General features: G+C 52.0%; 2 protein-coding genes across 2 annotated transcripts in view; both read right to left on the bottom strand.

The window, feature by feature from the left end:
* Positions 1-9,176: 9,176 nt before the first annotated feature.
* Positions 9,177-10,129, bottom strand: SMIM12 (small integral membrane protein 12). Its single transcript, XM_007453849.1, has one exon. The coding sequence runs from the start codon at positions 10,122-10,124 to the stop codon at positions 9,846-9,848; it is 279 nt and encodes a 92-aa protein (XP_007453911.1). The 5' UTR covers positions 10,125-10,129; the 3' UTR covers positions 9,177-9,845.
* An 8,217-nt stretch (positions 10,130-18,346) lies between these two features.
* DLGAP3 (DLG associated protein 3) overlaps positions 18,347-19,706 on the bottom strand; it is a 36,703-nt gene continuing 35,343 nt past the window's right edge. Inside the window, exons 8-10 of the mRNA XM_007453848.1 lie at positions 19,704-19,706; positions 19,292-19,435; positions 18,347-18,565 (exon numbers count right to left, since the gene is read on the bottom strand). The exon at positions 19,704-19,706 is cut by the window's right edge and continues 89 nt beyond it. Coding sequence (XP_007453910.1) covers positions 18,347-18,565; positions 19,292-19,435; positions 19,704-19,706 — 366 coding nt within the window. The remainder of the gene's footprint in view (positions 18,566-19,291; positions 19,436-19,703) is intronic.

Raw genomic sequence — 19,706 nt, 5'->3', positions numbered from 1 at the left:
AAAGAGTCTTTCCAGAATATCAGCCTGAACCAAACCAATCAGACAGGTAAATCTTCTAGAAAAAAGCTAACAGAAGTGATGCTTGGATTCTCAGTGCCGTTTCTACTCCTCCCTACGCAGAAGGGTCCAGAGTTGCAGAGCTCAGCTAAAACCCAGGCAGCTGGAGTTGTCTCCTTCAAAGTCAGTGTGGCCCACTGGGAGGGCCTGGGGCCACGGCCGGACTCTAACAGTTGCCTAGAGGCGGAAGGGCGTCCAGTCTCCGATAAGAAGGGGAAGACAGGACCAGTGCCTGCACCCCGCGACTGACTGTTCCTTCACCCCAGAGACCACAGGGATAACCAGCTCAGAGAACCTTCCGGCCAAGGGTCCCCACCCCAAGGCTTCTGGGGAGAGGCGCCGGCACCAGCCTCACTCCAGGACCAGACCAGCAACCAGGGACCAGTGAGCTCCTGCCTCAGGAGGCTGGGCACCCGTATCCAAGGCTCTGGCCACTGCCACCCTCTCCTTGGCGAGATTCCCCCAGAGGCAGCCCCTTCCATGGTGCCACCCTGTCTGTCTATCCTCCTGTTATGGGCTGAACTGTGTCCCCCCCCAAATTCATACATTGAAGACCTGACTCCTCGCCCCAGCACCTCAGAATGTGATTGTATCCAGAGACCAGGCCTTAAACAAAGTGATTAAGTGAAAATGAGGCCATTAGTGGGCCCTAATCCGATCTGATCAGTGTCTTTATAAAAGGAGGAGTTCTGGACACAGACACCAGGGGCTCAGGTGCCCAGAGGGAGAAGCCTGTGAAGAGGCAGCAAGAGCACGGTCTCTGGAAGTCAAGGAGAGGGGCCTCAGAGGAAGCCAACCCTGCTGGCACCTTGATCTTAGACTTCTGGCCTCCAGAACTGTGGGAGGACAACAGAACAAATTTCTGTTGTTTACACCGCCTGGTCTGTGGTATTTCGTTGCAGCAGCCCTAGCAAACTAAGACAGCCCCCCGCCTCGTCCGGGGATCATGAGGAGGGGTCTGGGGGGACTCCCCCCCATTTACTCCCGAGCCACAACAACCCAGGCAGGGCCCCGCCCACTCAGCCCCACCCCTCCGCTGCCCGGCTTCTACAATCTCTTCCAGAGACCCCCATCGGCCTGCAGGCCATTCAGTGAGCCAACCAAGGCAGGGCTATGTGGGCATCAGGGACCCCCTGGAGCTGGGGATGCTGCAAAACACCAAGGGGGTACACAGGGAGGCAAATGGGAGAGCAGCATCGAATGGCAGAGCCAAGCGGCCTCAGAGTTGAGGACCAGGACCCCTCACCAACCCCCAGCCCTCTGCCTCGGCGTTGCCCTAGGCCTCGGTTCCCCTCCACAGTCAGGCACCCCTTCTTAGAGACCACAGACCTGAGTCCTGAAGTGCGGGTAAATGCATGGGATGGAAAAATACCACTAATCAAAATAACCAACTCTTCCTAAGGGTTAACTATACGTGAGTCTCTGTGCCAAACGCCTTGCGTGTTTTCTTTCCATCTTCACAATAACCCTGAGGTAAGCAATTTATTAGTTCCACCTGACACTTGAGATTAAACTCTGAGAAGTTAAGTAGCTTGGCAAAGGCCACAGAGCTGTAAGTGGCCGTGCTGGGCTTTGAACCCAACCAGCCTAACTCCAGAGCCGAGTTTGTTGGAGGCAGAAGGGGAAGGCTGGGATCTGAGCCCATCGGTGACGCAAGGGCCAGCCAAGGACAGGGCTTTAGGGACAACAGCAGACAGAGCAATCCACCTTGTCATCAACTGACTAAATTATAAACACAAAGGCCTCCATCTGTGGGAAAGACTGTGACCTCCTACCCTCCTGCACGTGGGGAAAACAGCTTGGAGAGCATCAAAGGGGCACAGCTGCCCCAAAGGTTTATCTTTGGTCTGTGTGCTGGGAAAATGAAACTGGGAAGGGGCAGGAGAAGCAGGCTGCAGCCTCAGGCAGAGACAAGTCACGCCAGCCACCAGCAGAGGGACTGTAGCAGTGCCAGCTCTGTGCCCACTAGCCGTCACACACTCAAGGGTGTTTCCATTGGTAGAGTCAACTGGTTGGCAAGCCAGCTGACCTCAGTTTGGTGTGATGACAAGAAGCAGACTGGGAAGGGGAGGGGCCGGGGGATGGCCACAAGCCCAGCTCTGCCAAGAATTCCCTGTGTTATCTTGGGTGAGCCATTTCCCGCCCTGCACCTCGATCCCGTTAGCATAAGGGGAAGCAGGACTCCTCTCCTTTCTGTTTGAGCTCCTTGGGGAGAAGGGACAAACGAAGAGGGCTTCATATAAACACAAGATGTTCTAGGCCAGCTTCTGGATGAAATGAGGATACCTAGGGAATTCCCTGCTGGTCCAGTGGTCAGGACTCGGCGCTTTCACCCTGGGGCCCAGGTTCAATCCGTGGTCGGGGAACTAAGATCCCGCATGCTGCGCAGCACGGCCAAAAAATAAATAAAATAAAATGGTTAATTAGGAAAAAAAAAATGAGGACACCAAAGCCTGCCCCATCCCTGTTTTCAAGCCTTCTGCCTCACCTTCCAGCCCACCCCCTCCCAGGCCACAGCCAGAGGGAAGGCACGAAGGAGAAAAAGGAGACAGAGAAGACACTCCAGAAGCAGCGGTTCCCTCGGGCTCCCGGGCATTCCCATGCCTTCCCAGGATTTCCGTGCCCCGCAGGGTCAACCCAGAGGTCTGCTGAGGCTGAAGGAGAGCCCTACCTGGTAAAGGCATTAAGTGGTTCCTTGGGCTCTGACCCAGAGCCCTGCCGGGCTCCTTGGAGGGTTCCCATCCACCCTGCTGAGCTGCTACACGGCTTTGATCACTACTACACGAAGGGTTTCCTGAATGCTTTCCTGAGGACATTGTTCCCCACTACAGAGTCATCAGGGTCAAATTCATCATGGGCTATGCTGGTCCAGGTCCTACCCAGTGGGGAAAGCCCGCCCTCTGTCCAAGCCCCACTTCCCCTGGGAAAATTAAGCCAGTGGTTGCTCTTGGTTTAGCTCACTACCAGCTTTGGGGAAGGCAAAGCTGTAGCAAAACACGGCTGCCATTAGCTCAAGGCTGCCAGGCAGCTCAAAGCACACACCTGGGAGCCCTGCTCCATCTTCCAAAGAGGCTTGTCTCCATACCCAGCCCCAGTTTCTGTCCCAGAATCACACTCAGGGGCCTCTTAATTCATTCAACATTTATTGGAAATGACTCTGTGCAAGGCCTGGTCCCTGCCCTCAAGGAACTCACAGTCTAGGGAAACAGACACACGACCATCACAGTGCCTTGTGTAAATGCTGCAGTAGGAGAGCGGACACAGGGTTAGAGAGGCAGAGGGAATGGCAGTCTCTGCTTAGCTACCTAGGCTGTCTTGTGGTGTAATGGAGCTCACCAGGCAGCCAAGGAGGCCCGATGCATAGTACACCCGGAAGCATCAGGATCTGAACGAGCATAACACGTTCAGGAAATGGTATCAATACAAAGCATGTTCTGTCCTGGGGATGACGGGAGGGAGGCTAGGGCAAGATGATGAAAGAATGCATGGCACACAAGGGGCTTTGGTGAGAGAAGACATGGAGGTCTTTAAGGAGTGACCTCATTAAAGATGTGTTTTAGAAAGAAAATGCTGCCAGAAATGGGAAGAATTTTCAGGAAGAGACCAAAAGTTTAGGCAAGAGATTATAAGGGCAGGGAAGTGAGACGGAGAACAGAGGATGAATTCCAGATGAAGAAGAAGTGGGTCACCACAGGTTAGGGGAAGGGGGAGTCAGAACCAAGTTGAGCAACAGGAGAGAGGAGACGGAATCTATGCCAAACACCGGGCCGGTGTTTTACAAACACTGTCCATCTTCACAAGAATCGTCCCCATTGTACAGATGATGCTTAGAGAAGTTAAGTGACTTTTCTGTTCACGCAACTAGATTACAGAGTTAAGCTTCAAACCCAGGTCAACACCTTTAACTGTCACACAAATCTAGACAGAGATGCATAGTGAGCTGTTTCAGAGAATGATCTAGAGCTTGGGGGGAAATTCACGACTACAGATAAAACATCTGGGAGTCCTCAAGGTAGATCAGCAGGTGGCTGAAGCCACAAGTGAGGCTAAAACAGTGCAGCAAGAAAAAAGCCAAGGATGAAACTGGAAGAGCACTCACAGGTAGGAGAACAGGAGGAGCCAGTGGCAGAGGAGACATCAGCTGGGAAAGGAAACGGGGTGGTGGTGATGTCAAGACAGAATTCAGTCAAGAGTGCCGGACACTGCAAAAGATTAATTAGTATAACTAGGAATGGATACCACATGTGCAATCACAAAAGCTTTCAGCCAAACTGGTTTCACCACTTTAGTGGTAGAAGTGGAAAGCAAGCAGCAAGGGCTAAGAGGAATGCAGGGATGGGGCTGAGGGCTTGACAAGCTTGGTTTAAAAAAGAAATCAGGGGCTTCCCTGGTGGCGCAGTGGTTGAGTCCGCCTGCCAATGCAGGGGACGCTGGTTGGTGCCCCGGACTGGGAGGATCCCACATGCCGCTCCGCGGCTGGGCCCGTGAGCCATGGCCGCTAAGCCTGCATGGCCGGAGCCTGTGCTCCGCAACGGGAGAGGCCACAACAGTGAGAGGCCCGTGTATCGCAAAAAAAAAAAAAAAAAAAAGAAAGAAATCAGGGACTTCCCTGGTGGTCCAGTGGTTAAGACTCCATGCTCCCAATGCAGGAGGCACGGGTTCTATCCCTGGTCAGGGAACTAGATCCCACATGCCACACAGCGCAGCCAAAGAAGACAAATAAATAAGAAATCACCTTGAAGGCTGCATCTGAACCCATACATGCAGAGTGCCAGGCCACACGGTTATGCAAAATTCTCTAGCTGCACTGGGCAGTTCAGGCCCAGAAGCAAACAGAAATGGACAGTGGAGCTGGGGTTGGAAGTGAAGGAACAGGGCCAGTGGAGAGGGGCATAAGAGTACAAGGGACTTTGGACTCTTCTAGAGAGAAGAGCTGCCCTTTCTGGGACACCAGTAAAGATGTTTAAAAATCTCAAAAATATTTGGAGGACCCATTTGGAATTTTTAAACAAAAAACCAAAGCCAAGGTTCATCTCTGCATTGTGTAAAAGGGATTTGATAAACAGATAACTAATGTTAACAAATTTAATTAAAAAAGAATAAACTGTTTTTAAGTACATCAAGGCACCACTGGAACAGGATGCAAAATGATACACACTAATTACTAATTACTCCTCTTTACTCTTCAAGCTGATTCCCCAAAGACTTCTACTTAGCAAATACTTTGAAGAGGCTGTTCAGAAAAAGAATAAAGAGCATTTATGTCTATTCCATTATTCAGACTGGCTGCCATCCTGATTCGATAAAAGGGAGATTTTACTGGGACAGAACAACACTTGCACGTTTTCGAAGCTCTAAGCTGGCTTCTCGCTCTTTTTACACTACAGCAGGAAGGATATCAGTACCCCTATTCTTCCAAGGCCAGAAGAGGTGAAGGGGCATGTCCCAGGCCACCCCAGTCTCTTGCCTCCAAGTCCAAGGCTCTCACCTCCACCCATCCTGCCGCAGGCTACTCTCGGCGTTCCCCCACACCTCGCTCCGCCCATCTTGTCTCTGACCTTGAGACGGCACCGATGCGGCTACTACTTAGCGACACAGGTTGAAGCCTGAAACCCCGTGGCCAGCCTGGTTCTTGGACAAGGCAGCCTTTCCTGTAAAATACTCCTAAGAAGCCCTCAACCACCAGGCCTGAGAGGGTCCCTGTGAGGGTGGGTCCCTGTGATCACCCTCCCACCACGGCTGCTCTCCCCTCCGGATCCCTAGCTCACTAGGATCCCAAGGCTACATGGAACTGTTTTTCCTGCAATAAAACTCCAGCAGCCAACATTTACTGAGCACCTACTTGTTGCCATGGACTCTGCTAAGAACTTTACATACGTTACCTTAACTTTGCAACAACCCAGCAAAAATAGGTACTCTTATCCCTGTTTTACAGATGAGGATAACCGATCCCTGAGGCTCAGAAAGGCTACGTGACTTGCTCAAGGTCATTCAGCTAGTGGTTGAGGCAGTACTCATAAGTCTGTCAGACTCGAGAATCCACTTTATTTTCACTGTACCACACCGCCCTGGCTCACCACTCTACAAGTGCCTAGAGACCCACACCAGAGTGGAAAAGGAAAAGTGAGGCAAGGCACGAGCCTTTTCATTTTCACTGCCTGGCTCCCAAGTGACTCTGGGGACGCTAATCCCATGGTGTTTCACTCGGCCGACGGCCTCACCAGCCTGGGGCCCTGGGAAGCTGACAGGAGTCAAAGGGCCCCCTGGCAGGCTTGTCCTGGCAGCTGCCCAGCTGACTTGAGCTAACACAGCAACAGGCACAGGAAAGGCTCGAGAGAGAGTGGAAAAGCACCAGACCCTGGGCCGCTGAGGGCAGAGAAGTGACCCCTGCCATGCTCAGACGGGATAACGCAGCTCTAAAGCCACCACTACCACCAGGCTGGGAAGAGACCCGGGCGGGGGCCGGGAGGGGTGGGTAAAAGCCCCAAGCACATCTACTTACTAATGTGTTTCAGTGAATCGTGACTGCTGGGCCAACCCAAAACAGGGTCATGCGCCTCCAAGGTGAATCACCAAGTGTGGAAGAAAACCAGTCCATGCCCTGGTTGGTCCCAGCAAGCCTGGCCCACCTTTGCCCCATCCACAGAAACCCTGCTGCCTGATGACACCTGAGCAGAGGCAAGAAAGCACGCACGATCTCACAGCCCCGCGGTAGCAGCCAGCCCGTGGGAAAAGACCGAGCCAGCTGAGAATACTAACAGACTTGCTGGAGGCAAAAATTCAGCGAGGGCAAGCCCGAGGAAATAAAATTATTTAAAAGGAGCACAAAGTGAGACTAGAAAAAGGGAGCAACTTGGGCTTCCAAAGATAGTGCTTCTTCCATCAGGCACTGGGAGGACGTACATCAGTGGTGGCAGGGTTATTCCAAAATATCTGAAAATCCAAAAATGTCTTAGTCTGTGGGAAAACTTTTTTTCTGTTATTTCTGTAGGTTTTCTGTCCTGTAATGTTTTGCTTAGGCCGATATTAAACTACATATGCGCAGAATGCCCAAAAAGTGTTTTGAGGGAACCAATCCTGGGATCTAATGTTTGCCACAGTTGTTAGACTGCTTAAAAACAAAGCACATCTCTAAGATTTCATTAGAAGGCAAGAGGCAGCTTGACAGGTGGCATACGGGCAGCCACTGGGTCAAATTAACCCTATGGGTATGTTAACATGCTTAGAATTTTTTAAAAAATAAATTTTCAACATTTAAAAATCAGAAGTTTCCATACCACACCTCCCCCCACCCCCCAAAAAAATCTGAACTTCTGGCATCTTTTAGAGAGAAAAAACAACAATCTGGTATCTCTGGGCAAGCAGCACAAATTGGAAGCAGCTGCACAGCCACTGCCCCCTTTAGGCAGGCCTGTGCTTTCTAGCACCTGGCCTGGCCGCTCATTTAAGCCACCTGACTGACCCCTGTAGGCAAGAGAGTTTGCTACTGGTGGGTTAGCACCAGTGAAGGGATCCCAGGCTTGGTCGTCCTCAGGACTGCCACAGGGGGGCAGCACTGGTCTGCCCATGAGGCCTGCGACAGCCTGAGCCTGTAACCAAGCAGAGCTTATTAGCACATCCTTTCAGAACCAGAAACCTCATCCTCACTTCAGCAGCAGACCCTGCTTCCCCATGCTCCCCATCAGATTTATGCCCTGAGAAGCAACAGCAGCTCATCTCAACATTCCCAGCAGGCCTCGGCGACTGAGGGGAAGCCACCGACTCGACTTGCCCCTCCTTCTCTGGCTACCACTTTCCACGTCCCCCCGCTCCTCCCACCCCACAGCCGGCATCTCTACCTGTTCAGGAATTCTACCTTCACCCACCTGTTAACACCACTGGGCCTCAGATCCTGAGGTAAGAGGCAGGGCAAACACCCTCCCCCTTTTAAGGCAGGTTCATTCTTCATCAAATGCTCATTACTTGCCTTTGCTCACTCAGGTTAAAGGTCAGTTGACTTCGTGAGGCAACAGGTCGGCTCTCTGCTCTCACCCCTTCCAACCTCACTGACAACATCTTTAGTGGCAGCATTTAGTATAAGCTCCTACTGCCCTTCAGGAAAGACATTTAGTATTATGCATTGAGGCCCTTAAAACCGTTCATCCCATTTCATCCAAAATGCCATTTACTCTTAGAGGAAAACATAGGCAGAACACTCTATGACATAAATCACAGCAAGATCCTTTTTGACCCACCTCCTAGAGAAATGGAAATAACAACAAAAATAAACAAGTGGGACCTAATGAAACTCAAAAGCTTTTGCAAAGGAAACCATAAACAAGACAAAAAGACGACCCTCAGAATGGGAGAAAATATTTGCAAATGAAGCAACTGACAAAGGATTAATCTCCAAAATGACATTTACTGTTCCTACCATTTAGTCCAAAAATGCAGGAAAATCCTTATATAAGATACTCTTTGCAGTATTTCTCCTGGTGAACGACCAGAAACAACCCAAATGTCCAGCAACAGGGAAACTGTTAAAAACAAACTATGCTATATTCCCACCTGATGGGCAATTATACAGCTAATGAAAACAATTAGGGTTATGAGGACCATGTGATAAGACAGGAAAGTGATTACGGTATGAAAACACTATGTAAAAAAAGAATATAAAATTAAATGTACAGTAGTATCTAAAAAAACTAGTCCAAGAATTAGTGAAAGATACCAAAATGTTAATATTTTATCTGTACCAGAGCCCTCAGAGTGTGGGTAACCTTTTTTTAAACCCCTACCAAATTTAACGTACATATACTACTTTTATAGGGAAAAGTATGTGTGCATGTGTGTGTGTCAAGTTGGAAAATTTGATAGCAATTGTTAAGCTCCCTGGTCTACTCTTAATGTAGACTTTGAAAGTATATAAGCCTCATGTCATCATGATAAAAAGGCCCTTGGGAACCTGCGCCTCCAGGACTCACCGCCTCCAGGATCCAATGCAGCCACGCTAGTAAAACAAAGCTTCCGGGGCCCCAAAGTCCTTAGTTAAAGGCCAATTTTATCCTACCCGGAGATGCCTGCTTTGCATAGCTCCTAGGAGACCCCAGCACCACCTGGAAGACAGGATTAGATCAAAATGGTTCTCAGACGCCACTTTAATCAAGTTTTGCACTACACAGTGACGGGGTGGGGGGTGAAAGACGGTGACTGTTTTCAAGCAAATTCACCTGCGCCAAGGTGAACAGCCTGGGCTCCCAAGAACAGAAAACTGCTTTCCTTCCCAGGGGAAATCCCCTTCCCGAGCTGACAGGACAGGATCTCAGGGAGAATGCGCACAAAGGACAGAGCAAGCTAGTTAAGGGAGCCAGGGAGATTTCTGAACTCTTCCCAGTGCAAACTAGAACTAGGCATGTAGGTACCCCTCCTAAAGGCATCACCCCAATCCCAGCCACTCCCACCTGAGGCCAAACTGCCTCCCCACAGGGACTGGCGGCCAATGTTCACTTCATCACCCTCCTCCCAGTGGTGCACCTAGCAGCGCGGAAGCCTGAGCAGCTGTGGCCACCATCCAGCAGAGGCAGCCTTCGGGCCAGAACCCTCACGGGCCTTCCTCTTCACTGGCCCCTCAGCTACTAGTGTGTCTGCCTGGCCAGAGCAGAGCAGCCAGTATGTGTGTGGCTGTGTGGGGCGGGAGGGGCCAGAAGAAGCAATAAAGCAAATCAGATGTGGGCTCTGGTTGCTGGGTCGACATGGTGGCAGGACCAGTCCTGGCCCCCAGAAGGACCCATAGGGCCCTGTGTCCTCCATTAATTCTTCTCCGGGCGGTTTCTGTTCAGGACAGCTTTAGGGGCAAATTCCAGCTTGTCCTTAAGGCTCACGACCTGGGTGTGGTCCTTGCCTAGCAGCTCATCCAGCTTGCGGTCCTCCCGGCGCTCCGAGATGCTCTTCTCCTCCTCCACAGGCTGGAGATCCTTCCCCCGGATGAACCATTCCAGGTGGTAGCCCACAGCCCCAACCACGAAGGCCACGGGAAAGGTGACATAGGGAGCATAGGTACGCACCGCGGTCCAAAGCACAGGCCACATGACATCTGCAGAAGAGCAGGAGGCCGCATTAGGGAGAAGCAGCACCCCTTCCCACCAAACACGGACAACCCACCAGGGCTCGCCACTCACCAGGCAGCCTGGCACAATCTACTGAGCACCCACCCCATGCCCATGCAGAGCAATGCAAGAGGGCACCTTGCTTTATGCAACAGCTGGGTCTCTGAAACAATCCAGGAAACTTCAGAAGAGTCAATTGTTAGGGAAGGGGGAAAGAACCTCTTTTACGTACTACACTCTTTGACAATTATGCAACCACGTATGGCAGCGTTCCCCACGAGAGGACCTCTGAGCCTTACCTAATAAAGCTTCAATCCTACCGTTGACCCCAGGCCCTCCCTGCACAACTTGCCAACATTCTAAGAGCGGGTAAGAGCCTTTCTCTGCTCTACAATATTCCTCCATCAGCAGAGCCGGCCATCCTTTCCCCGCCACGCTCAGCCCTGTGAGTCTCCTGTCTCCAGGTTAATGAGAAGTAGCTCCTCGGCCCCACACAGAGAATAAGCAACGTATTTAGGCAGCCAAAACCCCAAACCATTACCCAACCACTCTGGATTTTAGATAAATGGTTTTTTCCTATTCTAAACTTGACTTTTCTAACAAGACAAACCTCTTCCTCACAAATCTGCTTGCCAAACCCCTTTCAAAATACACTCTCTTCAACCAAAGCCATATCCTCACATTTGCATAATAAGCTCCTAAAAATATCACCAGCCCATTATACATACTCTGGACACACTAGAACTTGAAAATTCTATGTTAAAAAACTACTGTACAAGAAGTGGAAAAACAAAGAAGTGGAATGACCCCAGGGCTTCCAGAAATTAAGTAAGGCAACACCGGGATAATGTAAAAACACACAAATTGGGTCACTCTCAGCCATTTAGTCTCAAATGATCATATCATTATTAACAATTATCAAAGACTATTCACAACTATCATAATAGTGATAGCTCCATTTATTGAGCTCTCATTACATGCCAGACCTTGGGCTAAGCTCTTTATATATACTATCTCCTTTAATCCGCATGTCCACTCTCTTGATGTAGCTGGCATGACCAGAGGGTTAAGTAACGTGCCCAGAAGTCTCAACTGAAAGATCATTCCTTTTGTGCCCCTGCAGGTATTTCTCCAGTCTAGCTATCTCTGGTCTGAACCTCACCAAAGTTAAGATGACTCTCTCCCCCCTCCCTCTGGTTCCAATTCTCTCCGGAAGAACCCCAGCATTTTGTGGACCCAAGACTATAATGGACCATCACCAAGGAAAAAACTGCAGCAGCTCCAAGACTGCCCTCTGAGTCCCTGTCTTAGCACCAGGCACTATGCTGGACAATTAACACACTAGTCATCATCCGATCTTCACAACACCTCTATGAGGTAGGAATTATTAGCCCAGATTTTTGTTGAAGGCCACAAAGGCTCAGGGACATAAGCTTAACTTGCCCAAGATCACCAGAAGTGATAGAGACATTGACTTGAACCCAGGACTCTCCAACTTCAACACCTATGCTCCTTCTACTGGAAAGAACACACTGCAAATAGGTGTATGGTTTCTGTGCAAACCCTGGACTTGAGGAGAACTTACTGCAATTTCTTCCCATCAGCTTGGCATTTCACTACCTAGAAGAGCTTCCCTTTTTGCAAACTCTAAGATTACACTCAGAGATTTGTGAAATTACAAGATTTGGGAGTTGTTAAAAGAGGCACCTTTGAAGAATCTCAAACCTAATGTTTCATTTTCTTTCCTACCTGTAAGCAAGTTCTCCATAAGTAAACACTTTTCCTAAACAGCAACTCTCCACTCAGATTTCCAATCTGTCTTCAAATATATGAAGCACGAGTCCACAACTAATATTGCCTCTCACATGCAGCCCGACGTCTCCCTCTGTGGTCGGGTTCACATTCTAATCATTCCCAAATAACTTAATCCTTTCATTTATTCAACATTTATGACCACTTTCTCTGTGTCACACATTGGGATGGCCTACCCCATTTGTCTGCCTTTCTCAAAGCACTTTACCCTCCGAGAGGGCAAGGCCCATGTTTGTGCGTCCCCACTGTGCCCTATTCATCCCCCACCCCTCCCACCACGCCCGGCATTAAGTGCTCAAAAAGTCTGGTGAATGAATGAGAGCTCAAGCAACTCACTTGTGTAAAACCACCGCAGTCATCTAACCACCCGCCCTCGAAAGTCGGCAGGAACAAAGCAGGTGCCTCTGCTGATTACAAGAAGCTAGATACTCTAACAAGTCATCTCCAGGGTGTCAAAACGAAAGAGGCAAAAGTGGCAAATATTTCCAGACCCGCACTGAAGGAGCCTGAGCGTCCGGTGAAGGTCAAACGGTAAAGGTTGCCGGGAAACCTGCCCTTGTGCCGGGGACCTCAGAGGCCCAAGGAGACGCGAAGCCGCAGTCCGAGATTTGAGAACTGCTAACAAGGGCAGAGGAGACCTGACTGGGTGGAAGGATTCATTCTGACCGTTACTGAGCCCGGTCCGGGGATGAGAGCGCAAGGTGGTCAGGGTCCAAGGGTCTGCCCTTCTCCCTCCTCTGGGTTCCCGGTCCCCTGCCCCTATCCCACCACGCTCATGGCCTCGTCTGGTCTGTCCTCACCCACGTGCCTAACGCCGAGAAGCCCGGGCTGCAGAATGTCTGCAGGGCGCTCAGACTCCCACGCCGAGCCCGGGGAAGAGAGGAAGCAGTCTAGCCTGGCCAGGGCCGCAGCGGATGCTCGCCATCTCCCTTCCCCTAACTCAGAGGTCAAGGCCACCAGCCGTCGCCACAGCTACGGGCGGCCCAGCAGCCGCTCGGGGGTAGGAACTGCCTGCCGGGACGAGTGCTCACCCGCGCCGCAGCTCACACCCCGCCGTCCGGCCCCAGCACTCCGCCCGCGATCCAACCGCGCTCTGGGAGCACCGAAGCCGCCACTCCCAGCGGCCCGCGGGACCTCGCTCCGGACCCCGCCCGCCAGCGCCGGCTCCCTCGGAGCGCAGGGATTGGCTGAGCTCCAGAGCCAAAGGCCTGAGGAAGCTAGGGCTCCGCAACGGGTCGCGCTGAGCTGAGAGGGCTACAGCGCCCCCTCCAGGACAGGAGGTTTCCCAGTGACATCACCACGGGCTTTCGCGTGGAGAAAGTGGAAGGTTACGCATTCATGTATTCAACTGATGTTTATTAGCCTTCTTCTAAGACCTTGGTCTGGGCACAGAAAAATAAAAAACATGATCCTTGACCTCAAGAAGGTCTCAGCAAAGTAAAATCTAGAACTCTTAACTCTTCCGGTCTGGGCTAGCTTTCTAGCAGCGTGACCCTGGGAATTTTGTCAAAACTGCCTGAGCCTCCTTTCCTTCTTATGCATAGAGGTAATAACACCCATTTCACAGGATGTTGTGAGAGTTGAGACAATGTATGCAAAGTGCTGTGCTGGCACATAACAAGCAGGGAAATAAATGGTACTATTGTTAGTATACAAATAATTGAAATATAGTAAAACCTGTCTTACTTGACCCCTTAGGTGCAAATATTCACTGCCTCCTCTGTGTCCCCACTGCGCCCTGTACAGATGTCTACTTTAACACATATAGAAAAAAGAAAAACACCAAAGCTTAAGCTCCATAATACCCCCACCTAGCCCTGTCTTTCCACCTTCGTTCCACTAGTCTCAGGCAGGCGTACTTATTTACCTTTAGTAACACATACCAAACCCCTCCTATTCCCCCATGCAGACCAAACTGTTTCACACCTCTGTGCCTTGATTTACGCTTTTTCATCTACCTGGAGTGCCCTTCCCACCTTTCTTTGCCAAAGTAGCTCTGTCTTGTTTTTCAAGCTCAAGGGACACCTTGGTAGGAAGCCTCCTAGATTGCATTATCAGGGTAGATTCCCTTCCTTTATGATCTCAAAGATCTCAATGCTAAGCTCTGACAATGGAGGTGGAGAAAAAGGAACAGATAAAGAATAAAGAAATGTGTACGAAACCATTATTAGCAGAACATGTTCACTGAGGGAGGACAAGGGAACAGAATTGCCCACGATAACTAGCATTCAGTCAGCCAATTAACATGTGCTAGGCATTGGGGATGCAAAGATGACTGGGACCATGTTTTCCCCCAAGAGTTGTCTAACTAATAGGGAAGCAGAGGGGTCTACAAAACGTCGAGAGAGTGTGAGAAATGTGATAACGGGAGCGTGCACAAGTAGCACAGAGGAGGAGCCCCAGGAAGAATCAGGGAAGGCTCCCCAGAGGAACCTGCCCTTGAGCTAAGTCTCAAGTAGTGGCTAGCAGTTCTGTCAGGCAGAACTGAGTGGGGCTGCAGGGCACAGATTTAGGAATCAGAGAGTTGTGGGTTCAAATCCTGACCCTGCCGCCTGCTAATCTCAGAGAAGTTGTTTACACTCATTGTTTTAAAAAAGACAATAATAGTACCCACCTCCCTTCGGTTGTTCTGTACTAAATCACCTAATGTGTATAAAATGCTTAGCATTTACAGTATATGGCACCTTCTAAGTGCTTGGTAATTGATCACCAGTATGTTTAGTATTCCTCAAATTTACTCCTCCTTCTGTAATGTCCTATGTCCATTTATGGCATTACTTACTCACCAAGCCAAAAACCTGAGTGACATCTTCAAGGCCTCTTCATCTCTGCATTATTCCCCAGATCCAGTTTATAGCACCTATGCCTCCTGAATGTCTCTCAAATTCATCATCATCTCTTACCTAGACCACCTTGGCAACTCCCTTCAGTGGTCTCTCTGCCTTCCATTGCCTCCTCCAGTCCATTTCTATTCTGTTGGCCAAAGAGTCTTTCAAACACTTAAATAAAACCATGGACTCTCCAGCTTAAACCCATGGCTCCCTTCCAGCCACATCTCCTTTACTTCCCCTCTACCCGTCCTAGCCTGTCACCTCTCTCCAGTCTCTGCTCTTCCCATTATCCCACACACACATAACATTCCATGCCTTTGCCTAAGCTGGTCCTTTTGTCTGAAATGAATGTCTTCCCTCCTCATCCCTGACTACAAAACTCTAATTCATCCTGCAAGACCCAGTTCAAAAGGCTCCTCTTGCAGAAAGTTTTCCTAGACTCGCCGGCTGCTAGAGGTTCCCTCCTCTGGTCTCTTCAGCCCCTCTGGGAGAGCAGGCCTGCCTTTGTACCACAACTTTGTGTTTATGTACCTTGCTATGGCCAGATGGGAGCAACTCAGGCACAGGGACTGGATCTAATCCTTCACATGTCCATGGAGCCCAGCACAACTACCTGGGCCACAATACCCTAAGGAGACTCCCCACACGCCCCCTACATCAGCCCCACACGGAGAGAATTTAGACATCACGTCTGTAGCAGGATGCCCACACAGTCTCGGATGCTACCCATCTCTCCGTGTCCATTCTCATATACCTCATGGTCCCGGCAAGCCTGGCCCAGTTTCTGGGAAAACACAGAGACCCATAAAAAGCTATATAATGTAGAGGTTAAACTTGGACTCAGCTACTTCCTGGCTTCGTGATTTGGGCTAAGTTGATGAACCTCTCCAAGCCTCGGTTTTCTCACCTGTAAAATGGGGGTGATAACAATACCTGCTTCGTAGGATTGCTCTGAGTATTGTCTAGTTCAAACCTCTCCCAGGTCCCCATTTTCGAGGTGAGAAAACTGAACCTCAGGATGATAAAGTCACTCAGCCAGTGCCCCACTTGGCAAATCTGGGGGAAATAGACATATGAACATTTCTAGTTGAAACTTTGAGTCATCCAGTTTCAGTATTCCCAAACCTGGCTGCCATCAAAATGGGGCAGTGGTCAAGAATCTGCCTGCCAATGCAGGGGACACGGGTTCGAGCCCTGGTCCGGGAAGATCCCACATGCCGTGGAGCAACTAAGCCCATGTGCCACAACTACTAAGCCTGCGCTCTAGAGCCCGCGAGCCACACCTACTGAGCCCGTGTGCCTAGAGCATGTGCTCTGCAACAAGAGAAGCCACCGCAATGAGAAGCCTGTGCACCACAGGGAAGAGTAGCCCCCGCTCAACGCAACTAGAGAGAGCCTGCACGCAGCATCGAAAACCCAATGCAGCCAAAATAAATAAGCCAAAAAAACTCATCTGAGAGCAAAGACTCTATTCACTAAGTCTTGCACAGGGCCCAGGAATCTGTTTGGGATCAGCTCCAGGCTGATTCACTTTTGGGAATTCGGGTCGCACGGGAGCCCTCTTCACCTCCCAGTGGTCTCAAATGAGTGTGTGTGGGAATATGACCTCTTGCTTTTCAGGTGGTCTTCCAGACCAGCGTGTAAAATATCTGTTCATGCCACTGTCTTGTTCAAAACCCTTCTGTGGCTCCCCGTGGCCCTCAGGACCCAGGCCCACCTTCCTCAAATTGACCCAAAAGCCCAGCATGATCAAGCCTCTGCACTCGCAATACCTCTTTCTCCTCCAAGCCTCTGCACAGCTGTTCTCTGATCTTGAACATTCTTCCCAGCCCTCGCCCTCCTTCAGTGGCTAATACCTAGTCATCTTTCCAGCACTCACCCTTATAAGGTAACTGCTTACTTACTTGTCTGTTTTTCCCATATGGCTGTTAGCACCACAAGAGCAGAAACTAACTTGTTCGGAGCTATCTTCAGGTGCTGGACAGGGCCAACAGTGGTTCTTGATAAATATTTGCTGAATACATGAATGAGAACTGGCTAGTCCAGTGTGGCCCAGAAGAGCAGCCAACGCTTTTGGAGGGTTCTTCGTCCTGCCTCAGAGTGCCACACCAACGCAAAGACTGGAGAGAGGGCTTTGTGGGTAGGAGCTGCCATTCAACTCTTTCTGGGCTCAAAAGGCTGTAGAGCTAAACGCTCAGGATTTACATTAGACAGATTTGGGTCCACCACTCTTAGGCCTGCCTGTGACTTTGGCCAGGGCACCTGACCTCTCCTGGGCTTCAGCTTTCTCATCTGTTGTAAGGAGGAGCTACGTTCAGGTAAAGCACTCGCATCTTGCCTGACCTTCAGCAAGTATCCAACAAATATTAGCCATCACTACTAGGTTTGGGATGCCACTGAGCTTCCCAGGAAAGTTCTGTTCTCTCTTTTGTTCCCCATCAATGTAGCCATGCACAGGAGGCATCAGAAAACATGACAGCACAGAATTGAACAGTTTTCTGGAGCGGAAAGAACACTGGCCCCCTAGGGAAAAGGAAACCAATATTTGCCCATATCGAAGAACAGCAGCCCTCCTGTTTATGGAGCACACGCTGTGTGCCAGGCATTGGGCTCTGGGCTTCCCTCTCTGGGGGAACCCTGGGGAACTGGAAGGCAGAAAGGGAACCGGACTAAACTAGGAGGAATTGGAAGACAGTCCTCTTCACCCCAGCTGCGCCCCTTCAACCCACCCGGGCCCCTGCAGGAGGGCTCGGGTCCTCTGTCGCCACCCAGGGGGCCGAATCCCCTTTCCCCCAGCTGGCCCAGACAACCCCACTCTCCCCAGGCCAAAAGCCTGGGCTCCGGCCTCTCCTCCCTCCACCCCCTGTCCCCCGCTCAGGCAGAGGTGGCTTCTTCTGGAGAGAGCAGCTGGCTCGAGTGCAGTTCTGCCGTTTTATTTTTCCTGGGATACTCAAGGGGATGTGGGAACAGCCACAGGTGTGGTGAGGGGAAGCCCCCATCTCCCCTCCCCAGCAGCTGGGAAAGGGGAGAGGCCCAGGCGCCCTGGTCCTGGGTTGGTCCAGCCACTGTGGTCCCTGGGCCCGGTGGGCTGAGGGCTGAGGGTAGAGCCCCTGGGAGGGTGGGGCGGGCTCCTAGGCGGGGTTCGGGATTCTTCATAAAAAGCCACGAAGCTTGATTCCCCACGAAGCCCAGCCCCGCGGGGTGGGGGGGACGCAGAGCCCAGATGGGGGACCCGGCCCGGCCTGGCCCGTGGGGTAAGTAATGGCAGAGATGGTGCCCGTGGGGAGGAGGTGGGGACGAAGCGTCGGACCTGGAAGGTGGGGGGGTCCCGGTGGGAGCGCAGGGCGGAGAGGCACGGCCCCCAGCCCAGCCCGGGCGCCTTCGCGTGGGGTCGGGAAGGTAAAAAACCCACGAGACCGTGACGGGCAGGAGGGGCCGGGGCGTGCGGTGCCGGCGGGGCGGGCGCACGGGGCGGCCCGCGTTCACAGTGACCTCGACGCTGGGTGTACAGTACGGGTAGAAAACCGCGGGCCCGGGCCCAGGCTGGGCGGGCCGGGCCGGTCACAGCCTGGTCTGGGCCTCGGGGATGTAGATCTCGATGCTGTCGGCGCTCTCGGTGGCCGAGCTGTGGCGGAAGGAGGCGGCGCGCTTGGCCGCCAGGAGCCGCTTGCGCGCTTCCTGCCGCTGCCGGTCCACCGAGTCCAGGGAGCGCTCCTTCACCGGCACGCCCCGGCCCCGCAAGGGCTTCTTTGGTATCGGCGGAGGGACCTTCTTCTCCTCCTGCCGGCAGAGGGGGCGGCACTTAGTTTGGGGGCGAGTCCCACCCGACTTCCCAACCGGCGCCCCCACGGCCCGGAACGGTTAACAGCGCGCGCCTCTGACTCGTGAGAGCGGCTCTTGAGAGCGTGTGACGGCCCCCGAAGCCCCAGGGGTGCTCATTCGGCCAAGGCGAAACCCACATTTTTCATTTTTTTTAACGAGATGGACTCGAGCGCCCCCTGGTGGAGCCGTTTTCCACAACTCGCATCAGAGCGTTCGCTCCCTCCCGGGGAGTGGAGCCTTTCCCTCCTGGTCCAGAGGAGTGCAGTTCCCCTGACCCAGGCGAGGCAATGAGAGCTCACGTTCCAGGCTGCTGGGACCCATCACTGACAAGGTCCAGTAAGATGAGGGCTGAGGGGACCTTGAAGGCCCCCCCTGTGCCGAGGTCCAAGCTGAGGGCAGTCTGCCCTTCTGGAAGCTCTAGTTTGGCTCCCTCAAACGACAGCTGGTCCGAGGTGGCTGCAGCCACCAAAGGGTTCTTGCAGCTCAGGCAGTGATGAGCAGTGGGACCAAGCAGAGGGCAGTGACCAAGAGCGGGGTCGAAGAGGGTCACCATCACCTGTCCAGGACTACCTTTGCTGCCCAGGGTCTCTTCTCCTGCCTTCCTCGCCCCCGCCCCGCCCCCACTCTCTGGGGAAGGGCATTTTCCAGGGTCTGGACTCTTGGCTTGAAGGGACCTCCCCCCACCTTAGGCTCCAGGAGTTTCCAGCTGTTGGCCTTGAGTTGCTGTAGCTCCAGGAACTTGAGGGTAACATCCTCGATAGAGAGCTGCAAGAGGTCCCAGAAACCCGCCAGGTCCTGGAAGGTGGGCACGGGGAACGCAGTGGGGTCCTGCAGTGGAGGGAGACAGAGTGGAGGCAGTCAGTCGGCAGGGTCTGAGCCCCAGCTTGGACCAGAGAAAGCCCGACCCACCCTCAATGTCAGGAAGCTCAACCTGGGAGAGTGGGGAGGGGACTGGGAGGTAGGGAGACAAGACAAGACAAACACCTGGTCTCACTTCCAGGCATACACACACTCCAGTCCCCTACCAGGTACACACACCTGATGGGCTCTGTGCCAATGGGCACTCACCATGCTTTGCTGACACAGCCGGAAGAACTGC

This window comes from Lipotes vexillifer, unplaced genomic scaffold (genome assembly GCF_000442215.2).
Source record: "Lipotes vexillifer unplaced genomic scaffold, Lipotes_vexillifer_v1.1 scaffold213, whole genome shotgun sequence".
NCBI classification, from domain to species: Eukaryota; Metazoa; Chordata; class Mammalia; order Artiodactyla; family Lipotidae; genus Lipotes; species Lipotes vexillifer.
Note: the sequence above shows the minus strand (reverse complement) of the source record. Positions and strands in the feature narration are given on the sequence as shown.

What these genes read in the sequence shown, in the direction of transcription:
- SMIM12 (XM_007453849.1), bottom strand. Translation starts at nt 10,124, where the DNA reads ATGTGGCCTGTGCTTTGGACCGCGGTGCGTACCTATGCTCCCTATGTC.